Source organism: Rousettus aegyptiacus, unplaced genomic scaffold, assembly GCF_014176215.1.
Source record: "Rousettus aegyptiacus isolate mRouAeg1 unplaced genomic scaffold, mRouAeg1.p scaffold_m13_p_1, whole genome shotgun sequence".
Lineage (NCBI taxonomy): Eukaryota > Metazoa > Chordata > Mammalia > Chiroptera > Pteropodidae > Rousettus > Rousettus aegyptiacus.
The window spans coordinates 117,948,173-117,976,119 of record NW_023416284.1 but is presented as its reverse complement, the minus strand read 5'-3'; the positions used below and the strand labels follow the sequence as shown (position 1 = coordinate 117,976,119).

General features: G+C 36.0%; 2 protein-coding genes and 1 long non-coding RNA gene across 6 annotated transcripts in view; 2 read left to right on the top strand and 1 right to left on the bottom strand.

Moving 5' to 3' along the window:
* Positions 1-7,864, top strand: part of B3GAT2 (beta-1,3-glucuronyltransferase 2) — a 59,679-nt gene extending 51,815 nt beyond the window's left edge. Inside the window, exons 3-4 of the mRNA XM_016157614.2 lie at positions 7,211-7,359; positions 7,442-7,864. Of these exons, the coding sequence (XP_016013100.2) occupies positions 7,211-7,359; positions 7,442-7,528 (236 nt within the window). The 3' untranslated portion in view covers positions 7,529-7,864. The remainder of the gene's footprint in view (positions 1-7,210; positions 7,360-7,441) is intronic.
* Positions 7,865-7,987: 123 nt separating this feature from the next.
* Positions 7,988-27,947, bottom strand: part of SMAP1 (small ArfGAP 1) — a 123,585-nt gene continuing 103,625 nt past the window's right edge. For all 4 annotated transcript variants that reach the window (XM_016157613.2, XM_016157610.2, XM_016157611.2 and 1 more), the window contains 4 exons: positions 16,125-16,252; positions 12,194-12,365; positions 10,985-11,292; positions 7,988-8,943 (listed from right to left, as the gene is read on the bottom strand). In XM_016157613.2, the coding sequence (XP_016013099.1) occupies positions 8,809-8,943; positions 10,985-11,292; positions 12,194-12,365; positions 16,125-16,252 (743 nt within the window). In that variant the 3' untranslated portion in view covers positions 7,988-8,808. The remainder of the gene's footprint in view (positions 8,944-10,984; positions 11,293-12,193; positions 12,366-16,124; positions 16,253-27,947) is intronic.
* LOC118601647 lies at positions 13,179-26,949 on the top strand. The gene is made up of 3 exons (XR_004950441.1): positions 13,179-13,241; positions 26,412-26,464; positions 26,805-26,949. It is a non-coding gene; the product is annotated as an uncharacterized LOC118601647 (long non-coding RNA).

Below are 27,947 nucleotides of genomic sequence, written 5' to 3'. Positions count from 1 at the left end.
TAGACCTATAATTAATACATTGAATTAATAAGCAACAAAACTTCCCCCAATTCTAGATGGCTTTGCTGATGAATTCTACTAAATATTTAAAGAAATGCTGAGACCAGTCCCTCGCAAACACTTTCAAATAATAGGAAATAGAGAACACTTTTAAAGTCATTCTATCAGGGCACTGTTACTCTAATACCAAAACCAGACATCACAAAGAAAAAAACCTATAGATCAATATCCCTTGTGAATATAGATGCAAAAAATTCTAAACAAAATACTAATAATGTTATTTGAACAACATGTAAAAAGGATTACATGCCATGATCGGGTGGAATTTATTTCTGGAGTGTAAGGTTCATATACAAAGTCAATGAATGTAATACACCATATCAACAGAATAAAGCACAAAAGCCACATGATCAAATTAATAGATGCAAAAAAAAAAAACACCTGACAAAATTCAATATTCTTTCATGATAAAAGCACTAGACAGAAGATCGATAAATGAGAAATGGAAAGGAGCTTCCTCTATTTGATTAAGGGCTTTTATGAAAAACCCACAGCTAACATCATACTAATGAAGACTGACAGTTTCCCCCCCCACCCCCTAAAATCAAGAACAGTACAAGGATGACGCCTCTTGACACTGGTATTCAACACTGTAATGTAGGTTGTAGCCAGGGCAATTAGGCAAGAAAAAGGCATCCAGGTTGGAAAGGAAAAAAAAACTATTTCCATCTATCAATAACATGATCTTATATATAAAGAATTCTCAGGAACACACACAAAATTATTAGTGCAAGTAAAAGAATTCAGTAAAGTTGTATGTAGGATCTATATATGAAAATCAGTTGGGTTAATATACACTGCGAATGAACAATTTGAAAATGAAACTAATAATTTCATCCACAACTGTGTCAGAATATCAAAATTCTGGCTACCCTCTTTGAAAAAATTTACAAGGTGATCCTAAAATTCAAGAGATTCAGAATAGCCAAACGATCTTAAAAAATAAGGAATTTGAAAGATAATTCCTGATTTGAAAACTTGCTGTAATGCTGTAGCAATAAAAGACAATGTGGTACTGTCATAAAGATAAGCATATGAATCAACAGAATAGAATTGACGGTCCAGAAACAAACCCTTACGTTTATGGTGAAGGGGACAAGAGCATTCAATGGAGAAAGCATAGTCTTTTCAAATAATGGTGCTCAGTTATACATGTATGAAAAGCCGCTTACTCATATTCTTTAAAAAGGAAGATTTTAGTATATATGAGTTATATATACTAACACACACCACTCCCACTCCCTCAAGACAGGAGGTGCCACACATATTTTTTTTTCTCTGACAAGTTTCCTAGACTATTGTATGTGTATAAATTTTAATTCGATAATTGAATTTTTTCTTATTAAAATGGGTAGGGAGAGACTTTTGAAATTACCTGATACCTGTTGACAACAGAAGTGTGTCAAGAGCCCAGTATTATAGTACAATTAGCCAGAGTGATTTGTTCAAGGAAAAAAAAAAAAAAAAAAAACTGTATCTTTCTTGTGACCAGACTGTAAACATATTGTTGCCAGAAACTATCCTTTGGGTACTGGAGGTGTTTTGAATTGTAACAGCCTTGCCAAAATTACATTATGTGTAATTAGGAAAAGTGTGTGCTAGTGGGATAAGCATATAGAGATGAGACAAAGAAGTGGGTACACAATAGGAGGAACTGATAAGCACTATTGATATTGTTAAGTATGGCTGAAGGGGACTAGGAGGTTTGCTGGACTTTCTTTTTCCTTTCCAGTTTGTGTCTCTGTCTCCCCCTCTCTCACCCCCACATTCTTCCTTCCTTTCCCTCCTCCGGTTTTGTTTTTTCCTTATTGCAATGGCTTGGATCTCCAGTATATTATTGAATAAAAGTCAAAGGCAGACATCCTTGCTTTGTTCATCTTTAGGGGTTTAACACTGTCTTTCACCATTAAGTAAAATGTTGGCAGTAGGTTTTGGTAGATGTTCATGATCAAGCTGAGGGAAGATCACTTCTATTCTTAGTTTGTTGAGAGGCTTTTTTAGTTGGATTTTGTCAAGTGCATTTTCTCCATCTATTGAAATAATTAAGTTTCTTTTTTAGTCTTTTATTTTGGTGAGTTATCTTGATATTGAAATATTAAACCAAAACTGCAGTCTTGGGATAAACTTCACTTGGTCATGATTTATTGCCTTTTTTATTGTTGGATTAAGAATTTTTCTGTGTTCATGAGAATTGTTGGTTTGTAATTTTCTTGTAACGTTTCTGTCTGTCTGGTTTGGTATCGGTAATGCTGGCCTCATAGAATTTGAAAAGTATTTCTTCCTTTTCTATTTTCTGGAAAAGTTTCATTATTTCTTCCTTAAACATTTAGTAGAAATTACCAGTAAAGCTATCTGGGCCTGGAGAGTTTAGGGTGGGGGGTGGGTGGGCAGGGTTGTTTTTTTGTGTGTTTTTTGAAGGGAAGGTTTTTAACTATAAATTTATTGATACAGAGCTATTCAAATTCTGATTCTTCATGAGAAAGCTTTGATAGCTTGTGTGTTTCAAATTCAAAAGGCATTTGTCCATTTTTATCTACATTGTTAAATTTATTGCCATGAAGTTGTTCATAATACTCCTTTATTATCATTTTAATGTAGAAATCTGCACTATATACTTCTCATTCCTGGTATTGGTAATTCGTATCTATGGGTAGATATTTATCAATTTTATTGGCCCCCCTTTTTTTTTTCAAATGACATGGTTTTGATTTCACCGATCTCTATTTTTTTCTATTTCTATTTCAGTAATTTCTATTTTAGTGGTAATGGCTCTTATATTTATTATTACCTTTTTTCTGTTCACTTTGGGTTTCAGTTACTCTCCTGGTATATAAAGGTGAGAACATAAGTCATTGAGACCTTTCTTAGCTAATAAGTGTTCAGTGCTTTTTAAAAATATTAACTTTACATCTAAGTACTACTTTAGTTGTAGCCCACACATTTGTCTTGTTTTTATTTACTTTTGATTTTTTCTTTGATGCATATTTAATTTAGAATTGTCTAGTTTCCAAATATTAGGAGATTTTCCAGCTATCGTTATATTGTGGATTTCTATGTTAATTCCATTGTGGTAGTTTCACAATACTTTGGGGCCTTGGGTATTTTCACAACTTTGTATAATTTGCATTCTTTTAAATTTATTGAGACTTGTCTCATGGTCCAGCCTATGGCCTATCTCGATAATGTCCAGCCTATGGCCTATCTCGATAATGTCCTGTTTCAAGAGTGTACTTGAAACAATTATGTATTCTGCTGTTGTTGGGTGGTGTGTTCTATAAACGTCAGGTCAAATTGGTTGATCGTGTTAAGTCTTATATAGCCTGTTTCAATTGTTATTTCTTCAAACATTTTATTTCTCCCCCTATCTTACCTGTGATTCCTTTCCTTTCTGTGATTCTTGTATGTGTGTTTGCTTTGGTGTTTCTAGTAATTTCTATTGTTATGTCTTCAAGTTTACTCATTTTTTATTGTAATGTCTTATTTGTTTAACCCAGCTAGTGTATTTTTCATCTTAGACATTGTATTTTTCATCATAATGAGATCACTTTTGGGTCTTTTTTATACCTTCCATTTCTCCACTTAGCATACTCAATTTTTCCCCTATTTTTTTGAACTTATGAAGTATATTTATGTTTTAATATCCATTTTCTGTAATTGTAACAATTGTGTCATTTCTGTCTTCATTTCTGTTGACTGATTTTTCTTTTCATTATGGGATTGTATTTTCCGGATTCTTTGTACATCTGGTAATTTTTGTGTCTCAGCTGTTTTGAATTTTATGTTGCCAAGTACCAGAAAAAATGTATATTTAATTATATTTAAAGTATGTATAACATACATTTATTATATACACGTATACACACCACCCCATACAGATATATACGGGTGTATGTGTATATATATACACATACATCTATAAAAGCTTTTTTCTAGGCTACAGCTAAGTTACTTGGAAACATTTTGATCTTTTCCAGGCTTGCTTTCAAAGTTTGTTATGCAGAACCAGCTCAGGTTTTAGCTTAGGGCAAATTTGATCCCATTAACCTTCCAACTACTGTTCCAGATACCTCAACTATTACCATTTCCACTCTGCCTGGTGGGAATGTGATCTATTCCCAGCCCTGAGTAAAAGCTTCAGTGATGGATCCATCTGCTTCTTCCCGGTGGTTATTTCCTGGGCATTGGGTAGTTTCACAAGCATTTGCTGATCAGACTCAGTTGGCCTTGATTAGAGCCCTCTACAGACCACTAGAGCTCTCAGCTCTGCCCTGAGAATTCTTGCATTCTTGACCTTTCTAAATTCAAATTCTCAATTCTGTTTCCTACGTGCAAGGAGACTGTGGAGCTGGGAGTTGCCCCCTCTAGGTTGTAGCCCACTGACTTAGTTTTGGCTGGCAGTTGGGGCAATTGTAGGGCTCATGTTTCATTCTTTTTTTCAGAGATCTTGTTCTGAGTGCCTCTTTTCCAATGTCTAGAAACCATTGTTTCAAATATTTTGTCTGGTTTTTAGTTATTTAAGACAGTCGGGAAAACCCAGCCCTTGTTGCTCCTTGTCCCCAAGTGGAAATGGCTTTTTGAACTTTGAATGTCTTACAAATGTTGTTTCTACTCATTAATCAATAAGCATATGTTGAGGCAGACTCTTTCCCTGACTGGGAGGGAATATAACCCTACCCTATCCTACTTTACTGAAAGAAGTCAGGATGGAAATCCTGTGTTCACAGTGGAGAACTAGTTTTTATTTGGATTTAATTTTTTTACATAGGGACTGGGACGCTTTACTCCCATGATTTTTGTAAGGCTTCTCCTCCCTTTATCTCATAAGTCACTGCAAACATCTTTAAAACTAAATTTATGTCACTAAAAAAAGGAGGGAAAAGTATATGTAATCCTTGAGGAATAAATACTTGGAAATAAAGAAAACCCAAGACATCCATGGTTAAGAGCCAAAATCTCCTTGTCCTATTTTCAGAGGGAGAACTCTCTAACTCCTAGTTTCATAGCAGGTCAGATGCTACCCCAGGGCGTGGCCTAGTTCCTGCCTGGCTATGATCTGCCTCCTTTGAAGAACTCACTGAGCTGGGGCATGGCTGGGGCATAGCAAAGAAAATGGAAGTAAGAGTGAAGCACAGGTGAACTGGCCCTTCCTCTTTTTATTAGATAACTTCTTTGCTACTATGTTTACCACCCACTGAAATCTCTTTGGGTGCGGGCCTTCCAGGGGCACCCCATTGTCTAGTGAGGCCAGAAAGGGACCTTGTAGCAAAACCATGATTAGCTTCACAACTGGCTGTCAGCTTTGCTTTAAATTATAGATTTTGCCACATGACTGCTCTAAGAGCTAGGAGGATATTCCTAGCTAAGGAAAGCGATACTCTTAATGTGAATCCTTGAGTGGTCATGATGATGACTGTTAAAGCCTTAGGGGAACATGAAGGGAATTAGATCAAAGTGGCTTCATATCATTTTCAGAATGACTTCTGCACAATTTGGGTGCCATATTTTTATGAGAATGGGGAAATACCATCAGTTCCTTGAAGCCATGTGAGAGATGTACCAGCAGTTTCGGTGTAGTTGAGAAGGGCAGATTTCTCAGCTGAGAAAGGATGAAGCTTATTTATAAGCACATGGAATAAAGTGAGAAATCTAATACTACAATCTGAGTTGACTTATTAGGAAAGTTACTTTTTTGTTGTTAATCTGAACCTTTGGCTTTTCGTCGAGGCCTGTGGCTGTTCTAGGTACATCTGAGGACGCTTCAGACTTGTTAGCAAAGTGGTGGGAAATGCAGGTGGCCTGGTTCTGCCACTCAGAACTTTCACAAACCCTTTTCCCGTCAACACTGTTTTCCAGTCATAAATGGTGGCTAATACCACCTGCCCCTCATAATAACATTTATAATGGCATTTTTATATACTGTATTTTTTGAATAGTGCTTTTCAGTTAATGGAGTCTTTCCATTCACTAATTTTACATCCAACATAGAGAAGGTGTCACGCCTCTCCCAGATGAGGCAATAGGGAAGTTTCAGAATCAAGAAAGGTTAAGTGACTTGACCCAGGCAAGAACAAAAGGCTTCTAATTTCAGATTCAGCGTTCTGCTGGAATGCGCTGCCTTCCTCTAGGATTAGTGGAAGATACTGGGCCCAGCATCAGAACATTATGAGAACACTGGATGTGGCTTTCTTACAGCTCACCCATTCCTGCCTGGTATCACATGATACTTAACTTTGCTAACTGTACTTTTGCAAAAAGAAGCAGAAATCAGTTAATGTAGAAAAGGGCAAAATTTGCTAAGATATGTTCCTGAGGATTGGTCTTCGCAGCTTTAACTCTGGGAGGGTGCCTAACTTTACAGTGTCTGCTTAACCATTAAGAGCAGTGGTCCAGGGCTTCAGACTTTCAATTACAAAGGCAGTAACAATTATTTGCTGAAATGGCTTGTAGAATATTTAAGTAGTAATGATTTTTCATATGACCAAACTGTTGAAGGAAACTGACACTAAGTTGTTTCCTTGAAAAATAAAATACAAATTTATTAAACGGCCTAATATCTTCTGCACTGATTTCCAACGCCCACCCTTTTCAGAGTGAACCAAATTGGAAATTTAAACCAAATGATTATTTTTATTCATGTACAAGCTGACTTCTAGTCCTTAGTCTTCTGAACTCAAAGTAGAATCAAGAGCAGGTTTTGATAAAGTATACTAAAAAATGTTAAAGTACAGGCAAAATGGGCAGGCACTCGCATACTTCAAAGAGAGTCAGGGTAAGTCAGTCTGTACCCTTTTCAGCTACAATTAAGTCTTAGTTGTTTCCAGAGTGTCAAATGTGGGGGTTGGGGGATATGATTACTTCTGTGAAACAGCAGCTTACAGAATTCACCCTTTATTATCAACAGACTAGACTTTATAAGGTAGATGCCTCCCTCCCCCTGTGCACACACTTCTGCCATGGCACTGAATACACTACACTATAATGATTGGTTTTCTTTTTGAGGCTGGTCAGGTAATGCTCCTATTCAACTTTATAAACCAAGACCTGGCACACAATAAGCATCTAAAAAATTGTTTTTGATGTGACCAAAATTATAGAGAAAAAAGAGAAGTACACCAATATTTTACTTTTTTTTTTTTAACTTCTCACAAAGGGTTTGCTGTAAGCCTTCAAGTCATCTTGTCCAACCCAAAAGCTGTATTTAAGCGCCGTGGATCCCAGCCAGGGATGCAAGAATCTGACTTTCTAAAACAGATAACGACAGTTGAAGAACTAGAACCAAAAGCAAATAACTGCACCAAGGTATGTTTCACTTAAAATGCTTGATCTCACTGAGTGTCAGCGTTAACAGTTTGGCTACCCAAAAGATTTCCTTCCCCTGTAGGTTCTTGTATGGCACACTCGGACAGAGAAGGTTAACCTAGCCAATGAACCAAAGTACCACCTTGACACGGTGAAGATTGAGGTGTAAGCGGAAGCAGCAGCAGTGGTTTGGCTGGCCGGAGGACATGGATGTTGGAGGTTGGGCTGCAGAGCATTCAGGTACTGTTCATTTTACTTCAGTACAACAGCCTTTATTGACATCTCATGGACATCTATTTAAACAGAGCTTGTCAGTTAACAAACTAACTGGATGATATAAAATGTATGTTTTTGTCTTCATTTGTTCTGCATGTTTTCTCCACAACTGAACTGGAAGATGTTTGTACAGTACAGCTAATGACACTGCAAGGTACCATTCTGAGTATCTCATATACTTTTTTTTTTCCCATTTGGCCTTATAATCGGCAGAACTGAACAGGTTTTAGAAACAGATGACAAGTATTTTGTCAACTAAATGTCCCCGATTCTTAACTTTGCAACGTTAAGTAATTTATGTAAAGTGGTGGCAGTATACATTGTAGGAAATAAAACCCACAATACAAAGGTCTGTGGATTCATCTGTTTAATATAGGGATAGAACATTTTGTCAATACTAGGCACCATAAAATGTAAACACAATTACTGTCATAAACCTGGATATACCTTCAAGGATTCAAAGTGGCTTTGTTTAGTTACCCTGTTTGCATATAGTGCAGAGAAAGATCTTCATGTTAGCACTATGTACATAAGAAGAGATCCAAATTACGAGAGAGGCAGATAGAATTTGAATTCTTTAAAATATCTGTTAAACTAAATTTTATAGTAACATCCAGGTTTATATTCCTTTCACTAACCACGTTCCCTGTTAAGCACATCATAACAACAGCACAGTGAAGTGAACGATGAAATAAAAGAATTTTGATACACTAGAAAACAGTGCTCAGTGATACATTTACATTCTATTTATATGATTAAACATTTGATCATACAGTACCTTCCTACGGGATTACTGGCTAATTTGGGGGTGGGGTTTATACTGTTAGAGGTATTACTAACATGATAACTATTTCCCTTATATGCAAACATTAGAGCTATAATTTTATTGAGAGTAAAACTGATTATGCAAGTTGACTGAGCAGCTTCTCAAATAATGTGGCTTATGAAGTCATGGGAAATATGAGCAATGCTGCCCTGGACATAAAATGGTTTTTCAACCTGTTTTTCACCACATCAGATTTAATCAGTACAGACCAACACGGTCAATCAGATAATTCTTAATATGAACAAATGGGGAAAAAAAAATTATGTACATGAACAAACAGGGGAACTAGATGCATTTTAGCAAGGAATGTCAGGTGGTAGTTCTGGATGAAACTTGCAGTGCAGTGTTCACTTCCACAGCTGTGTGCTGAGCGTCTGACCCGAGGCGCTTCCAGGCCATCCTGCTGCTGTGCTGGGGGCCTGGCCAAAACCCACCGTGGGGTTCGCACTGCTGATGCTCACGCCAGCCATTTGCTGATTCATCTGTGAAACATATACAAGGCTTAGTTTAAGCTTTTAATTTTTTTCTGTAACCACAGTTAGACATTTTTAATAGTTACCCTGTTTTATTAGGAGCTGCCTTTATTTGAAGTGATTCAAAGAGATACTGAGATTTAATGGCAATTACTATAAATAGTATTTTTTATCAATGTGAAAATCAGTCAAAGCCCTGGGGTAAAAGCAGACCACCATACAATTATTTCTCTTCAGAAAGCAAACAGCTATTCTGTTCTCTTCTTGCTCTTTGTTTCCTTCCACTTTGTAACACTATTCATGAAGTGATCTCAATCATATTCATATTCTAGACTCAATTTCTTATCCTCCAAACAAAAAAAAAAAGTACCACAGCATCCTTGAATTCTAATCTAGGTATATGATGAGTCCACTATTTTAACTTCCAACTATATGAGGATATTCTAATTTTCAAATATACATAGTGCTTTAACTACTAAAGACTAAGAATATTTTAGAAAGTATAAATACTCAAAAATTATGAATTATGCATAATAGCTGCTTTCTTTTGCTTAGCTAACCACATAAACATCCCAAGTTAATTTTTATCGTATGATCTAAGGTATAAGATAAATGTATTTTTCCTCTGGACTGGAATAATACATGTATATAACCATCTTAACCCTTTTCCTGTGGTTCATGTACCTCTAAGACTGATGACAAGTGACGAAAAGGCAAGAGGATTTACACAAAGTACAGAGTAGATTCAAAAGCTATGCTCAGGGCTGGATTGTATTCTTAATAAAGTTCATTCATTTGCAGTTTTTCAAAGACACTGATGTTAATCATATCACTGATGAAAGATAAGTATCTGCAGGAGCAGATCACTTCTGATACTTACTAAAGGATGGTTTAACCACCTGTCATTGGCCAATAGATCCTATAGAGGGAGTGCTGGAGAACAGCATCAGTATGCCTAGAAGCAAGGACCAGCATTAACTCCTGTCTGGTCCATGTAGCACCTTAACCTGAGGTGGGTGTGCTTCAGCATCCTGGCTACACAAAAGCTGTTAATGCCATCTGGTACTTAACGTTTTTGAGATTCCCAGAGAGTAGAGACCAATGTTACAGAGTTATTCCTTTAGTGACAGTAAAACTTGGAGCAAACATGAGACATATAGTGATTTTGCTATAGTTAGAAATCATTACAGACTATTCTTTGAATGCTCACAAGGTAAAACAGCTATCCAGAGCAGAAGCCAAGATCACCAAATGTTAGAGGAACATCAAATATGAGATGTAAAGAGAAGAGGAGCAGGACCATGAACCAAATTCTAAGGGCCTTTCTATGACTATGAAGGCATAAAAAGTCAGAACAGCACATCTAAAATAGAAATAGATTTGAAAGAGGTAAACTAAAATGTCATCTTTCGACTCTAAACTAACAGGTAGAATACAATTTTTATAATATGAAGAGATATCTGAGACAAATATGGACTTGTTCCTATCTTATGGGAATTCTTGAACTAGTGGGTAGTCTTTTTAACATAGTCGTATTTACAAAGGTTTCTGAAAGATTTTTTTTTTTTTTCAAAATAAATAATGGATAGTAACCACAGGACATGGAGAACGGCTTCACAAAACAGTGCTTTGAGTATATGGTACTGGATTTTTATCCAATTTGTGAGCATTACAAAACAATTAGTGAAGACAAGTTGGCTGGTCTAAGTGGATGATAAAGAATACTCTGCCAGCGAGCTGGCTTAAAACTTGCTGCCAGTTTCAAATGTGGCAGACAGAGTCTCCTAAGATACCCGAGATAATTTCTAGCTATTACAAACAGATTAGGGATGTTCACTATTATAGTATTTATAATCTGAAATTTAAATGTTTAACATTTCTTTACAGAATAAATATAGAGATAATGATAGCTTAACTTTTCTATTTGATATAATTTCATGATTGCTAGACAATTTTGACCTTATACAACATTATCCCTACTCAATTCTTTCTGCCAAATTTAAATACAAAAAAATGATTTTTAGTAAGTTGGAAAGTAAATAACCCCTACCTGTGAGAGATTCCACTGGGGCTGCTGGGCTTGCGGCAGGCCAAATTTACTCTGGGGTGCACCCATCTGTCCTACCATTCCTCCTTGGGGGCCAATCACATTTTGAGGCAGTGGCATCACACCAGTTTGTGCATTTCCCATAAACCCGTTGGGCATGGGCATACCGACCATCATGCTTGCGCTCTGTCCCATCACATTTCCTATAAGGCCAGGAGCTGCAGGCACAGGTACAGCCACTGATGGAAAACCTTGAAACGCAGTTGGTGCTTGTGAGGTAAATGGTATATTTGTGGGTCCCATAAACACACCTGCATCATAAGAAGCATGAAAAGAAAATGAACTAAGAGAGTGACCATTGTTTAAAGCTGCACTCACCTCTATAACCACAGAAAAAGGATTACCAGCTTTCTGAACTACCCATAGTAAAAATTTTAATTCTCATCTGGCTGCTCCCACTGCTCAAACCAACTCACACCTACAGTCTTAGAGCTGGTTAATTCCAGAATGCATGCACACAAATCAGTTATGAACCTGAGCAATTTTAATTAGAATAAATAAATAGCTACATAAAATATCCATTGTCAAGAACGAACTATGTAGCATGAGATTACGCACTGTTTCTGCTGACCCACACCACTGTCTCCCACTCCCAAACACACAGGTGAGAGTTCACTATATACAGCTTTAATGGAAGCAGCTGGGACATCATAATTTCAGCTCATGTGTGAAATGAAGCCCATTATTTTAAGGGAAATGATCTGACAGATTAAAACTATGTGAACAATAAATCTTACTGTGCTAGTATTTCATTATAATTATTTTAAAAACCTCAAATCGTTTTTGGAATTCATGTGATAATTCAGACTGTGTATTGTTTACTTGCAGAGAAAATATATTGTACAGTTATAAACTTCATGCAAATCAAATTTATATAACTTCAAAACCATGTTATATAAGCCTGTAAAACAATATTAAGTGATATGTGAACAGCTTGTTAATTCTAAATGAATAAAGTTTTGTGAATCTCGTATCTGTTTTTTAATTCTAATGCTTCATTCATTTCAGTCTGTAGTTGTGTAAACTGCAACAAAAGTACCCTTTACATAGAAAAATGGGGAAGAAATATAATTGATATTATTATAAGCACAAAGGATATACTTCTAGTAAAGACATTGCAATTCACTGAAAACAGATTTCAAAATGAATTACCAGGCGTACTCTGCTGCTGAATGGTTCCTGCACCATACAGAGATAAGATGGAGTCTTTGGAGAGTTGTTTCTTTGCTACCTCTTCTGACTTTGTAGTTGGCTCAGTGAACAGATCCAGATCCCCAGATGTTACTGTAGACAGAGTGGCAGCTGCTGGTACAGAGGATGTCCCCTGAGACAAACACCAAAACATGTTAGCAAATTCTGCGTACTAAAACATGGCCGAGCCCATCCATTAACCTCCAAATGAAGTTATGAAATTAGACAGAAATTAATTGTAGAAGGTAAAATGGTGACATTAAAGAGGATCCTTCACAAGCCTACACAAAAACACCTGGGATACAGGTACAATGCTTCCTATCTTGAATCCGTTACTGTAGAAGAGGTAGGCTGAAGCTCTTTCATAATAAATTGTGTTCACCTGCTAGGCTGATGCTGAGTTTTTGCCCATCACATCCTGAACACGAGGGTTCAACAACAGGTTGGGTATATGGCTGCTGTCTGAGGACCACCATTCCTGGGAAATACTCAGGTGCGTCTCAGCAACTACTGGTATCTCTTGGAATAAAGAGCATTTATAACTACAGCAGACTGTAAGAGGGTCCTGCAATGGCTGTTTTTGTCTTCTTTAAAAAAATGTTCTGTTTTCCAAAAGCTGCACTGTGATATTCTTATAAACCTAATCTAGATCAGTTTTAACCACGACCTTAGAACGCTTCTAGTCTACCAGAAATGAAGTACAGCAAAATTTCAACCACCTATACTCTCAACCATGTCTTGTATTCCACTTCTGAACAAGGGGCAAATGAACGCAAACTGAAATAAACATTGATATTTAATATAAAACAAACAATTTTCACTTAATTTCCTCTATCTTGCACATAGATAGTATTACACAATCATAACTGACTAACGATCTCTGTGGTCATTAAATATTCAATCGCATTCACAATTGTTTATGTGGAATTGTTTTAGATATGAGGAGTTTCAAAGAATTCTATGAAGACAATAAAAACTGGATGAGAGTCTTCTCAAACTGTAGAATACGGTGAGTAGAAAATAGTTAAAGATCATATATATAATTTACCTTGAACTTTTAAAAATTTCAAACGTTCACACTTTGCTAAAATGTCTTGCAATAAATTACCATCCAAGTATTGTACTCACAAACCAGAACAATATTTTCAATTTGTTATGAATTAAATTAAGAATTTTTATAAAGCCACTTAATTTTACAAAAGATCTGAAATGTGTAAAATTGAACATGATGGAATGTCAAATATAACAGTGCACTTGGATAAAATATATCTGAACTACCAATGAAGAAACAAAGATTACAGAGGCTATGAGCACGGGCTCTGGAATCACTATTTACTACAGTTTGGGCCCTTAGACGTTCATGTAAACTCTCCACTGCCTTTCTTCTATAAAATGGGGACAATAAGATTACGCACCTTATACTTTATTCTACAAGAAGTGCTTTATACAATGGCAGAGTTAAGCACACAGTATTTATTGTTAATGTTAGATAACAAAGCAACCACCTCACTAAGTGGTTTAGTTTCTGTTCAGTCCAAGAACCTGCTCAAAACCTCTGAGGTCTGTTCTCCGTGGAAGATATATAACTACAAGAAAATCAACATGGTTGGGAAAGCTATTACTGTAGTCTCATACTTATCCTATTGGTGTCCAATCAAATTCACGTAATAAAAATCCACCAAAATTAGAGTACAGTGTATGCATAAAATGTGTACTTTAACCTGCCTTCCCTTCCTGTTTTCAAAGACATTATTTTGAAAACATGTCTGGATTTTAATCTTTACATGATGTTTAGATGAAAGAATTCTGTTCAGATATGTTATAGGGCTCAATAAAACTGGCACAATTTTGGTTCAAAGCCTATGTTCAAACAAAAGAATTAATTGGAATTAAAAAAATTTGCCGTTATTCTAACGGTTACTAATGCAGAATGACCAAAGCATGAAGGCCAGACAAGCCCCTCATAAAGGCAAAAGCTACACATGCCCATATTCCTTATCATGGCACTACTTAAGTCATCATTGTTCCACTCGCTGCTTTGAGACTGAACAGAACATGTGAAGTACACTGAAGCCTCAAATGTGGGGTCTAATTCCCCAAGCTGATGCAAAGTAATTCTCATACCCCATGTAATCTAAAGAAGTTTAGCAGATAAAGCAGCCGCATTAGAATGCTAGACCAAAAGAAAGTGCTTTTCATGCTCAGATTGTCAAATATCCTAAATGCTTCTAAAGCCACAATATCACATGCATACCCATGCCTGCACAAATTCACGAAGTAATCAATGTTAACTGAAATAACAGTGGCAACATTTAGTCTCTCTTGTTATGTTGGGGGTTGGGGAGAAGGGGATAGGTCATAAAGCTCTTTCCTAAAACAATGCTGCAGACAATTTTGATACGGAGCCATTTAAACTAATTATTCCTCAGAAATCTATTTGCTCAATTCTGATTATACAATGACTATCAAAATAACAACATGTGTAAATATATATATATAATTTAGTCTTAATAAGACACAACTTATTAAAGCTTTCCATCCAAACAGTTCTCATTCTTTTCAGTTTTCCTAGAAAAAGGAAATACTTTATCTCGAAAATTATGCTATACCAAAACTGGTTGTTTACTAGTAAAGTATTAATTTAAAATAGAATCTTAAAGTTGTATGCTTAAGAGTAATCCATATTCCCGAAAGTTCATCTATTTCACACCTTAAAAAAGGACAAATAGTGCATGACTGCATGGAGTATCACTTATATGTGGAATCAAAAAAGAGTAGAACTCAGAAACAGCAGAATGGTGGCTGCAGGGGCTGGGGGTAGAGAAAATACAGAGAGCATGGTAAATAGGCTCAAAATTTCAGTTATGAGATGAGTAAGGTCTGAGGATCTAATGTATGACATAATTTGGTGACTAACACTATATTGTATAATTAATATTTGCTGAGAGAACTTTATTATTTTTTTTCTTGGTAAGAGTACAATTACATGAGGTGATGCATGTGTTAATTAACTTGACAGTCAGAATCCTTTCACAGTGTATGTGTATATCAAATCACATTATACACTTTAAATATATGACACTTTCTGAAAAGTGTCATATACCTCACAACTATGAAAAAGTATTTAAAGTATTAAACAATTTGCAATTAAAAGAGGAATAAAGGCAAAAAGAAGAAATTCCATTTAATGTTCAGAAGGCAATTCGAAATTTCTTTACTATTAATATTTTTAAAAAATCCTGATCATTAATATTATGTTCTTAATAGTTTTTGAAAAATCATTAAAATAAAAAAGGTAAGGTAGGTCAAGATAGGTTTTAAGGGTAACTTGAAACAACTTATCTTCATAAAAAAGAATATGAGTACTAAATTTTCTAGACTGTCTTAATCTCAGTTTTCTTAAAACCAGAAGTAAACATCATCTTGGGGGTGGCTTGGTAGAGCATAAGAAAAGAAGTACTGAATTCTAGTCAATAATTTTATACCCAAAGTTTAACAAACTCTCAAGTAATTGAGCTTGTTGATCTTAGGCTCAGTCAAAATAGTCTGAGTTTTCCCACTTGTTCATTCTAAACACTGTTGTTTCCTAACGCAAGAGTTAGCAAACATTAGACAGTGAATATTTAGGCTTTGTGAGTCACATAGTGTGTTGCAACTATTCGACTTGCTTTTATAGTGTGAGAGCAGCCTCAGAAAACATGTAAATGAATGAGAATGGATGTGTTCCAATAAACCTTTATTTGCAAAGGCGCTGCAGGTTTAATTTGCCAACCCCTGGCCAGCACTTTCAGATCAGCAACTGTTCAGAAACAATTCTTTCAAAATTGAAATTCCTGAACTTTTTGAAAAGGTCATAAGGGTAATCATCTAAAACCACGTTCTTACCACATACCTGAGCTGGGGGCATGACAGTTGCAGGTAAGGGATTAGAAATCATTGGTCCAAAGATGTCCAGGTCATCATTGAGGGCAGGCACCGCTGTGGTGTTCCCATTGGTCACTGGTGCCTCGGCAGGGCCATCTGAAAAAAACATAGATTCTCATCTTAAAGTAGAATCTTAGTATTTGAAACATGGCATTATTTTAAAAATTAATATGTGGTAAGAAAAAAAACACTCAAAAAGTTGACAACAAAATGTATTTCCTTTTCTACTCCATGTTCTAGCTTCTTTCTCAAAGAAAACATTTCCAGTTTCAGTTTATTCTTTCAGAAATAATTTTTTATTCACCATATTCTATATCCATTCTATATATCCAAATAGTGTGTGTGTGTGTGTACACAAACACCCATTCTAGGTATATATCCAAACCCCTTTTTAACAAAGAGTATTATAGTATTCACATTATTCTGCATCCTGACGCTTCCTTATATATTGCTAAATACTGTTTTGAGTATTTACATATATTAACTCATTTAACCCCCATAACTTTATGAGACAGAGAATGCTTTTGAGATAATTTGCCAAACTGGGATCCGATGCCATGTTCTTACAAATGATACCTCTTCATAATGTGTGAGAGTGTTTTGGATATGACTTCATACCACATTTACCTACCTTGGAAGTAAATTTTGATGATTTAAAATGTCTGAATTTAAAATGTTGAATTTTAAAGTTATAGTAAGAAAAAAAACTAGATAGAAATAAAACAAACATACACTATGTAAAATGATTCTATAGGAGGTATTAGAAACCTCTGAAATAAACTGTTTCTTTATCCACGCACAGCCACCTTCAGTGATGGCAGTACCAAGCTAATGAACTGGGCGAGGAGCTCTGATAAGAGTGTCAACATCCCGTTTCAGCTTCCTATTTACCCTAAAGTCAAAAAAATTTTTTTTAAGTTTATTTTGTATCATCTTTTTCCATTAGTGCAGAATTTACAAAGTTCAAGGAGTAGGAGCTGGAGTAGGGTGCAGTGGAAAGTTTGCGAGCACGGTATTCCACAACATGGAACATCGCGCACAGTCCGATTTTCTGTGGCCACAACCAAATAACAGTTCAGAGCCATCACGACAACTCCAATCTCTTGGAACATACCCTAATTGAGTTTCTAGTTTAACAATTTATAATCTTATTTGATCTGATTTACCATACACTCCCCTCAAAGGCAAATCAGTCATCTTTTAAAACTTCTTTAACAATGGTTATCTTGCATGGACAAGGTACTCAAATATTTGACAAATTTAATGGAAGATCTACCACAAACTGGGTGTTTCTACCACAACCTACAGAAACTCATAGGTTTCTTTTTTTAAGTACAACTACAGAAATTGGTATCTTTATTTCCCTATTTAAGTTTCAGTGAATCACAAATTATTAATCTCAATAAGTGGTCACAATAAAATATTTTTTACTTACTACTTAATTTATAAAAAAGTATGTGAAACCTACAAAAAGCTAGTTTGTTAGAGATCAACTGCAAATATTTTTCTATCAATTTAAGCGACAGCACATTACTGGAATCATAAAAAGTACATTCACTGCACACGTGTATGCATTACACTATCTCTATCCAGCACTATGGACAAGTTAGAGGTGAGGCAAATAAAATAATCATAGATTATTACTAATTTATAATATACAGAATTTTAAGCTAAGACACAAATATGACAAGAGAATTCAAATATGCATCATACATGAAAGTTTTTTTTTTTTTTTTCATTTCTAACCCTTTTAAAATAGCAACATTCATTTTTGAAGTTAGACCTTTTTGAACTGTTCAATGGGGCATCTGAGAAATCTTGCTCCTCAGCATATATTATCAATTTGGCTCAAATAAACTCTTATAAAAAAAGATCTGTTTAATGTTGTCCAGTCCATTCCACATTCCATTTACATGATGTAAAGTACACCATGTAAATATGAACCAGAAATATTTTAAAAGGACAAGGTATTCTAGATTAAAAACACAACTAAAGAAACATCTCTGTGGTGTCTACAACAGCTCAGTAAATAAACTCAACCCAATGACATGTAAGCTTTAACCCATAGCTATAGAGTTGGGGGGTACAGAAACGTCCTCATCACAGAGGCACATTCAACAAGGAAGCAATTTTTTAGCAGGAAATATGAGTATATTAAATATATGCAATTTTAACTCACAAACAGAAGTATATGTCCTCCAAAACAAAACTACAACAAAGTAGAAGAAAAGTAAAAAAAGAAAAAGCTGACAAATTGAGTATAGGTAACTATTTCCAGTTTCACAGTTAATTTTTTTTCCAAGTAACAGCAGATATTAACAATGAGGACAAATTTATGAAAATAAAAACCCTTAAACATGAAAAAATGTGATTATTAACTTTTTTGGTGACTCAAGAGAATACTATCAATTGATTTTTACCACAGGTCATGTCCATCTAATCTACAGAAGACCAGTGAGCCAAGGACGTGAGAACCAAGAGGTTCCTCTAATACAGCAAATAATGTTTTTATTACTTTCATAAACTACCTTTCAGAAATTTTATGTCTTAAGTAGTATAATATACTCTACTCAGAATATTAACTTATTTATACTTTCAAATCTAAACCCTATCCAGTATCTAGGAGTACATTAGCCAATCTGTACAACTGAGAGCACTTTGTTTTTTGAAGTCTTATTTTACTCTTCATACACTTAGGATCACATATGTGACTAATAAAAATAACAGGCAACACTTAGTATGGTGCTTATTTTATGCCAAGCCTGAAAAAAATGCACACACACATAAACACATAACATATACTTGTTTAGTCTTTGTAGCAATATTGTGACACAGGTACCATCAATTATCCTAATTTACGGATGGCAAAAAACTTTAAACTTGTCTCACATCAGAAAGAACTACAGCAAAGCCTGTAGTTCTTATTTTTAGTATAAAACAACATATTCTTGTAAAAGGTGTAAGCCATACAAAAATGAATAAAAGTTCCCTACCATGGATGATGGTGATGGCTACATAAAATGTATTTAATGCAACTAAACTGTACACTTAAAACTGGTTCAAATCTTTTGTTACATATATTTCACCACAATAAAAGTCCCTACTATACATTTTCTATGCTTAGAAACATATGCTTAGAAACATGCTTAAGACAATGTATACACAAATATACAGGACAAAAATTGTTTTAATAAAATTGTGTATGTGTGGGTGGGGTGGACTGCATCACCGACTACAGTTAGTGGAGCTGCCTTGTTAAGTCAACTCATAAGTCCAAAGGACTCTGGAATCCTTTAGAATGAGACAGAGGAGTGTCTGCTTAGGGATAGCGCTCTTTGTAGCAAGGTTGACACTATTTTCAAATGACTTGGGAAATTTTTCTCTTAGCTCCAAAAACCTAAGGTAAGAACTTTCTTCCAAACCTGACCAAGGTTTCCCTCTATCCAGCCTCATGATGAACATAGGTGACCCTCTGCTCTCGCATCTACAACATACTTGCCCTCTTTTCTCTTTACTCAATTTTGCTACCCATATGATCCCCTCATATGATGGATTTCACCCCCATCAATTTTCCTTGTTATTATGAAAGCTAAGCAGTCACAGAATTGTTGAAAAACACATCTTTAACCTAAATGAAAATTCAGCCCTGCAAAATCAGTTCCTAATGAATTACAATTTTTGCTAATTTGGCTTACTACATTTGGCTTGCTAAGATAGTCCTTACAACGAATTATTTCAATTCATCTTGAAAGGTGTTATATTTTTGCTTTTCAGTATTTAAAAAGGAAACTGAAATAATACTTATCATTATCATATTATAAACATCAGATGCTTCCTGGACATTTTTAAACAACTGTTTACATGTTATATTTGTCCCCATGAAATGTGGGAAGGACATCTCCTTCCATTATCTCCAGTCACAGAAAACAGGGTACAGAGAAATTAAAAGACTTGCTCAATGTCACTTCCCCAGTTCAGTAGTAAAAAACATGCATTTGAACAATCTTCTGACCCCTAGACTAGTGACTGTTCTTTTCTTTAAACACATTCCATCAAAAGTTATATACTTACAACTGAACCTAATTATAAAGAAATCACTTAAAATTATGAGAAAAACTTTTAAACAGTTTATAATTATTTGTATTTACAGAAGCAGAGACAGTTAAAAAAACCATTCAGTACCACATTCCCAGTTCCTCCTCATCTTCCCACTCTGCTCTCTTCCTAAATCCAGTATCTCCTTAATTTAAAGTGAGGGATACAGGTGGATGTGGTCATCACTGAGCAAACTGGGCTTAGGGAAGCAAGTGAGTAAATGGAGTATTCACAAGTCACTGGTGTTCAATGCATCCTTTTGATCCAGGGTTCACTAACAGCACAGTCTCTGCTGATTGAGTAGAAGCTCAGAGGCCACAAAAGCAACAGAATACCAAGATATTGAAGGTTTTTTTGTATATATATGTATTTTAAAAATTTAGAAAAAATTAAGCTTATCCAATAAATGGTTTAAGTAATGTAAATCACATAATTTAAGACAAATATTTCACTCAATAGATTACATTTTGTGTGTGCAAATACTTATGCACAAATGCACACACCCAGACAAATGAAAACCTCTCCCAGGGTGGAGAGAACCTCAAATCAATCCACACAGTGCCTTCTGTAAGAGAAGAGGATGTCTATGCAGACAACTAATCAGAATTCACCACAGACATGCACCACGGTGTGAGTGCTACATTCCTTGCAGGGGCAGCCGGCAGCAGGAGGAGGCAGGAGCCCCTTTTAATCAGTATGCAGAAACAGTAGTTGGTGGACAATAAAAATAATGGGAGATCCAGAGTACAAGAAAAGCCTAAGGCAAGTGGAAGAAATTTAGCTGGGGACAACATCATAAAGAACGATAATGAAGCACAAAGGACCCCTTGAAGAGGCAACGAGCAAACAGAAGAAATTAGGACAATGCAGTAAAATGAAGGAATTTCAATCTTAAAGACAAGGCATCAAGCTGATAGTTGCTTATGTGTAATCATTTTCTTTGTATGTTACCTTAAGATTTCAGACTAGTGTTTGATCTGAAAAATGAGTTGGTGGCTGTTTTAAACTGCACCAGAAATTTACAAGAAAAGGTTAAAATGTTTTGAGCTAAAGAAAAAAAGTTGTTAAAATCAGTGCTACATCTCACAAGAACATAAGGCATGCCCAGCATGCATTTACTGGCCCACTTCACGCCATGACATTGATAGATGCTTAGAAAGACCATAACATTTCAAATATGACAGTCATGAAGGCCAATCTCTATCATCCAAAAATCCTCAATATGGTAAGACTGTAGATTCTATTAACTGTGGCTATACCAGAACTCATCTGACAGCGATGATCCAAATGAGTCATGGTAAACAAAGTATTTAAAACAATATTTAGTGGCTTCTCCTCAGGCCATTCCAAGTGCTTTTGAACTGTAATTTATAAACTAAAAGAAACAAGAATATAACGCTTTGCATTTTAATAACATTTTAACACTAATGTTTTTATTTAAATTCTATTGTCAGATACTCTGATCAGATATAAAGTATTTCAGTTGAATCCTCACATCACCTCAACAGAGTTTTTATACAACAGGCCTAGAATGTCAACAGAATTCTGGTGGTGTACCTGGGAAACTCAACTGCTATAACCAGTCTGATAAACTTTTCCTGGTACCCCCCAAGCAGAAAAAGGTGCCCCTTCCCCATCCAAGGTTAAAACAGGAAGTCACTCTACCTCCTTCTGAAAGCATCCTGAGGGCAGGAGCTGGTGTTACTTCCCATCACAGCACTTGGCCTGAGCCCCTTCTGAGGCAAGAGTGCTCCCTAAGCCCAGGCCCAGTTTCACTTTCACCGTAGACCCCATCACCCACATCTAGTCAGTCAGGCCTACTGATTCTTCCTCTCAAAAGTCAAAGCTGCCAAGCGGCAGCCTTCTCAAGTGCCTTTATATTTTTATTTTTAGTTTTCAATGGCATCCAAATACACTTAGATTAAGAGGCATGCCCCAGTATGCTACAGGCCTCTTTACTCTGGCACCATGTTTATAGCCCAGAGCCACTGTCACTGCTTCCTATCCTCTCATCAGGAAAGGACAATGCAACTGCCTCCTTAATGGAACGCCTGGCGCAAAGCAAATGCTCGGTAAATGACTGATTAATTTAAATGTTTTCCAAAAGCAGAATATGAGAGGATTTCTTGGTGACAGCAGAACCATGGTGGCAACAACAGTCATGGGATCCCACTTCCATTGCAAGAAAAAGTGAAATAATGACACTTGCTGAAAGTACCAGTAATCTGGTTACAAAATCCCTCTTTAGCCCTTGCCCTACTTAACTACCACATTTAGCACAGACTGATCCCTCCTCCTAGAAAATCTCCCTCTGAGTCTAGGGCACACTCTCCTGGAAGACCCTGTGGCCAATGCTATTGATACCCCCTCGCTGGCTCCTTGTATGTTTTCACAGCCACAGTTTCCACACCACCGGCTGCCCTGTGTTATTGCAACTGCTTTCTGACCAGAATCCCTACCCTGGGGCTTCCTCTCTCTAGTTCACCAATGACAATGAGGTGAGAATTATCTTTCTAAATAAGAAATATGTCCTCCAGACTCACTGTTGCCACAGCAAGACACGTAACTACCCAGACGCCGTCAGTCTCCTCTACCATCCTGTGAGCAGGAGCACATCTTTCCTCCCCCACATCTGTTCCAAGTGTGCTGTCACAGCATCTGACCAGTCCTCCAAAGCTGTCTGCTCAATCAGAGGCAGATGGGTTTTAAATCATAAAATATTAAAGTACCAGGAGCTATGTTTACTGGGTAATTGTTCATCTTTCCCAACTTTTATTCACTCTAAAGATGACCTCCATGACACATGAGATTTTACTTGAAAGAAGTTTGCGCAGTACAAAAAAAACCTCATTTGCTCCTCCTCTGACTTAGAAGCAACAAGAAAATTAACCACAGAATTAAAGAAAATATAACTGAAATTGGGAATTTCAGCATTATTCCAGATTTCAAAATCAATTCTCATTACCAGTTCTCTTATGTAATTCCATCTCTTCCTTCGGCAATAATTCTATCTTCTAGTTTCCGGATTGTAACCCCATCCCCCACACAGAGCTTCATTTTCTGGTATTTACTAGGATTCCATGAACTCTACTGGGGCTCAATAAATATTAATTGAATTCATCCTTTATTTGAATGTCAAGAGACATTTAGCTGTTCATAATCTATTTGCACAAATAATAAAATAAGTCAAAAGAGCAACATGAGATTTTATGTATTACTAATCTAGTTTAAGACAGATAAGAATATGATAAGTAAATGGATGTTATGTTTTTCATTACCGTTTTTGACTGAGCATGAACATTCAGCCTTGAGTACACCCTTGCTACAATGAAAACTGCCAAGTCTAATTCTTCATCGGTAACCACTGAGGTGTCATCCTAAGAAGGAAGGAATTTAAAGTGAAACAGCAATAATTAAAGAAGGCTGCTTCCATCAAATGCAGTGATGCTCTCCTTAAAGGCAAAACTCCCTTCTTCTTAAAGCTTTATAAATTTTTATATTACTCAAAAGACGCTTTATTTTCTACTCAAGAAACCATCTAAAGCTTTTTCCTTAATAAAAATATTTGGAATTTCTTTGTATTAAAATACATAACTTGCTTTATGAAATAAACTCCCATGTGTATCTGGAAATTCTAGTCACAAATCTCCATCGGAATCACATTAAAAGTTTCAAGCTACAAATTGTATTCGTCTGCTTAAAAAATATAGTACCTGAAAGTGGAATTATTTATTTTTATTTTTAATCGTTCTTAATACTAAATAGGTAGTATTTGGGCTAATTTAATAAAATGACTGAGGTGGTCTGAAAAGATGATCCTCACTCACTTGTTCGGTTGATTCCTCCCTCTCTGAGTCCCTCCCCTCCAGGCTGTACATTCTTGCATCTGGCCATGGGAGCAGGGATGTCCTCATGCAATGGGGACACAATGCTGTGCAGACGAGCCCTGCGGCACCATCCATCTTTCAGAAAACACACACATTGATTTAGATCTGCTGTCTGAGTTGCTGAGAGGTGGTTTAAAGAGTAAACTTTGTAGAACTCATTGTTTTAAATACAAATACAGGTACATCTATAGAAGTATCTAGATCTTATATATTTCTGTACCATTTTACAACCTCAAAAGATGGGAAGTATATAAATATGAAATACCAAATTGTATAATACCAATTTCTTTCTAAATGTTGAACAAATGGTGACAGACTAGATTTTTTTGAGGCTGCCAATTTCCTCAGTTCTTTTAGGTAGCCACGAATCCTCCATGGGCCAAAGACCACACTTTGTGACCATGGTTGCTATGCCCGAGCTCTTACTGATCTCCTCTGACCTGATGTTCAAGTTATAGTCTCAGCACAGCATTACTGGCAAGATAGATGCTTCACATTTATTTATTCATTTATTCTGGCCATCAACCATAGCAGGGGACTTATTTCCATTTCCTTGTTAAGATGCTATAGCCTAATATGAAATACAGGTACTGCCTCTAAATCCAGTGCTTCTCTTATAACACAATGCTGCCAGCTATCAATTTGATAAACGGGTCCAATGTCTGCTTTAAGTGCCATAATGTCACCTGGTAGTCTTAGAGTTTTATTTTCCATCGCAGCTCAACATTGTGTAATAGTTAAAAGACCACGGACATGGCTCTCTGTAATCTACTTGCTGTGGGACTCTGGGCAACTTAACCTCTGTGCCTTAGTTTTTCACCTGTAAAATGGAAATAATGTTATTTCACCTACCTCAGGGCTATTGCAAAGATTCAACAAATAAATATAAGTAAAGCATCAAAACAGTGCCTGACACATAGTAACCACTATCTTAGTGTTTCTTAAAGTAACAAGATAATAGTTTAATTATTACTTGAGTCAAACACCTTACTTTGCTTCTTCTTAAGAGCTGAGACTGGACTTTAGTGTCAGAGGGACCTAGTTCTATTGTTCAGTCTGTGCCCTGGAAGTTAACTTTTGTAGCTTCAGTTTTTTTGCATGTTAAAAAAAAAAAAAATAGGAAAGAGGTAAAGTGTGTGAGTGTGTGTGTGTGTGTGTGTAAAATACCCTATTCTTTAAAGGGTTGTGATAAGGCTATAACACACCTGTGTCAGGTACTATGGCTGTCAGAGCCTCATGAAAGTGCTCCTTGATGGCAGAGCCTACCACCCACTTTTTAGAGGTTGAATATTGTTTTCCTAGCTTCATTACAACTAGAGTGAGGTCATATAATCCAATCCAATCAGGGGACCGAGGACTCTGCTGGGAGAATTTTCTGGGAAAAGTTTTCTTTCCTGAGAAAAGAAATTTGTAAAGAAAAACTATCCTCTGGATGAGGTCCTATGAGGATGAGTTTCTGAGAGCTGTATCCCTCATTTGTTGACCATATTGGCGCAAACCTACAGAAAAAGTCAGTACTGTGGTGAAGGAGGCAGAATGAGAAGGAGAAAAGAGATGTCTGGCTCCAGACCTCGGACCTCGCTGCAAGAACCACCAGGCCTCATTTCTCATTCAGTAAGATAATTACATGTCTTATGCTCAAGCCACTTTTAGGCAATCAGAAGTAGCCTAACTCCCGGGCCATTTTTCTCTCCTTTAAACACCTAAATATTCTCTATGCTGTTCCGTCCATCAGAGGTTCTGTACTATTTCAGCACTACCAACAAGCTGCCCCCTCATGTTCATTTCTAAAGTTTGGCATATCATTGAAAACCCTCTTCCACCTGTTTTTGTTGCCAGCAAGTATCTGCCTATTGTCAGTTCTCTTTTAGCAATATATTCGTTTATTTGCATTTTCTTTCCCCCACAGGTATGGTTACATAGAAATAAAACCAATTCCACAGACCTCCTTTTTGAAAGAGTAATAATAATTTTTAGAATAGTTCACTGAACATACCCTTCTGAGCAGAAGCAATTGAAGTTTTTACTAGGTTTTAAACCATATTGGAAAAACATAACAGACTATAAAATTACTTTGGGTACTAGTGCTAGAGTATTCCTTCTCTTTACCCCTTCCCCTGGAAAAGAGAGATGTGCATACAAATACATAAATATCCTCCTGATCTGGTCGATACATACATAGCTCAGGAGACACTGGTGGATTTCCAGGGCTACTGCTGCTAAGTCTGGCATTCTTTTAGTCAACTCATTCCTAAACTTGTTTTATTTTACAGATTATGGACTTTGAGAAATAGAGACTTCCTCATAGGAATTTTCTGCTTTAAAGGTAAGTAGAGCACTTTCTATTGGTATTTTATCCTTTCGTTTGTTTCTGTCCAGAAAATCTTTTTTAAATAAAAAATTTAAGGGGGAAAAAAGGGTAATGTAGTCATTGCTCTCATTATATAAAAATGGAGTATATATGTTACTAGATAATTAAGTAGGTTATATACTTATACCTATGTTTAATTAGCATTGTCAATCCATCTTAACTTGGCTATTGTGATAAATTAAACCTTTTATTTCCTGAAAGCATGAATGAAAAATTTTAAAACTTGCCCAAAGCTGTATATTCCTTGACCTTTTTCAGTTAAGAACTGTGGGAATCTTTATCTACTCCTTTACAGATACACCTCGAAGACACTGCAGGTTCAGTTCCAGATTACCACCAATACAGCAAGTCACACAAATTTTGGGGTTTCCCAGTGCATATAAAAGTTGTTTACATCATACTACAGTCTATTAAGTGTCCAACAGCATCATGTGTAAAAACAAAACAAAATAAAAATATATATATATATATATACCTTAATTTAAAAACACTTTATTGCTAAAAAATGCTAACCATCATCTGAGCCTTCAACGACTCAACCTTTTTCCTGGTGGAGGGTCCTGCCCTGATGTTATGACTGCTGACTGATTAGGATGGTGGTGGCTAAAGGTTTGGGTAGCAGTTGCAATTTCTTAAAATAAGACAACAGTGAAGTTCGCAGCATTAATTGACTGTTCCTTTCACACACGATTTCTCTGTAGCATGTGATATTGTTTGACAGCATTTACCCACAGTTGAACTTTCAAAATTGGAATCTACCCTCTTAAATCCTGCTATTGCTTTATCAACTAAGTTTATGTAATATTCTAAATCCTTTGTTGTCATTTAAACCATCTACACAACATCTTCACCAGGAATACATTCCATCTGGGAAAAAAAACACTTTTCTTGCTCATCCATAAGAAGCAACTTCTTATCCATTAAAACTTTATCATGAGATTGCAGCAATTCAGTCAAATCTTTAGGTCCACTTCTAATTCTAGTTCCCTTGCTATTTGCACATCCGCAGTTACTTCCTTAACAGAAGTCTTGAATGCTACAAAGTCATCCATGAGAGTTGGAATCAACTTCTTATAAACTGCTATTATTGATTTATTCCCATAAATCAAAGAATGTTCTTAATGGCATCTAGAATGGTGACCCCATTCCAGATCCATCAGAGGAATCACTATCTATGGCAGCTACAGCCTTATGAAATGTATTTCTTAAATAATAAGAAGTGAAAGTTGAAATTACTCCTTGATCCATGAGCTACAGAATGGATGCTGTGTTAGCAGGCATGAAAACAACATTAATCTTATTGTACATCTCCATCAGAGTGCATGAGTACCCAAGTACATTGTCAATGAGTGGTAACATTGTGAAAAGAATCTTTTTTTCTGAGTAGTTTTCAAAAGTAGGCTTAAAATATTCAATAAACCATGCTGTAAACAGATGT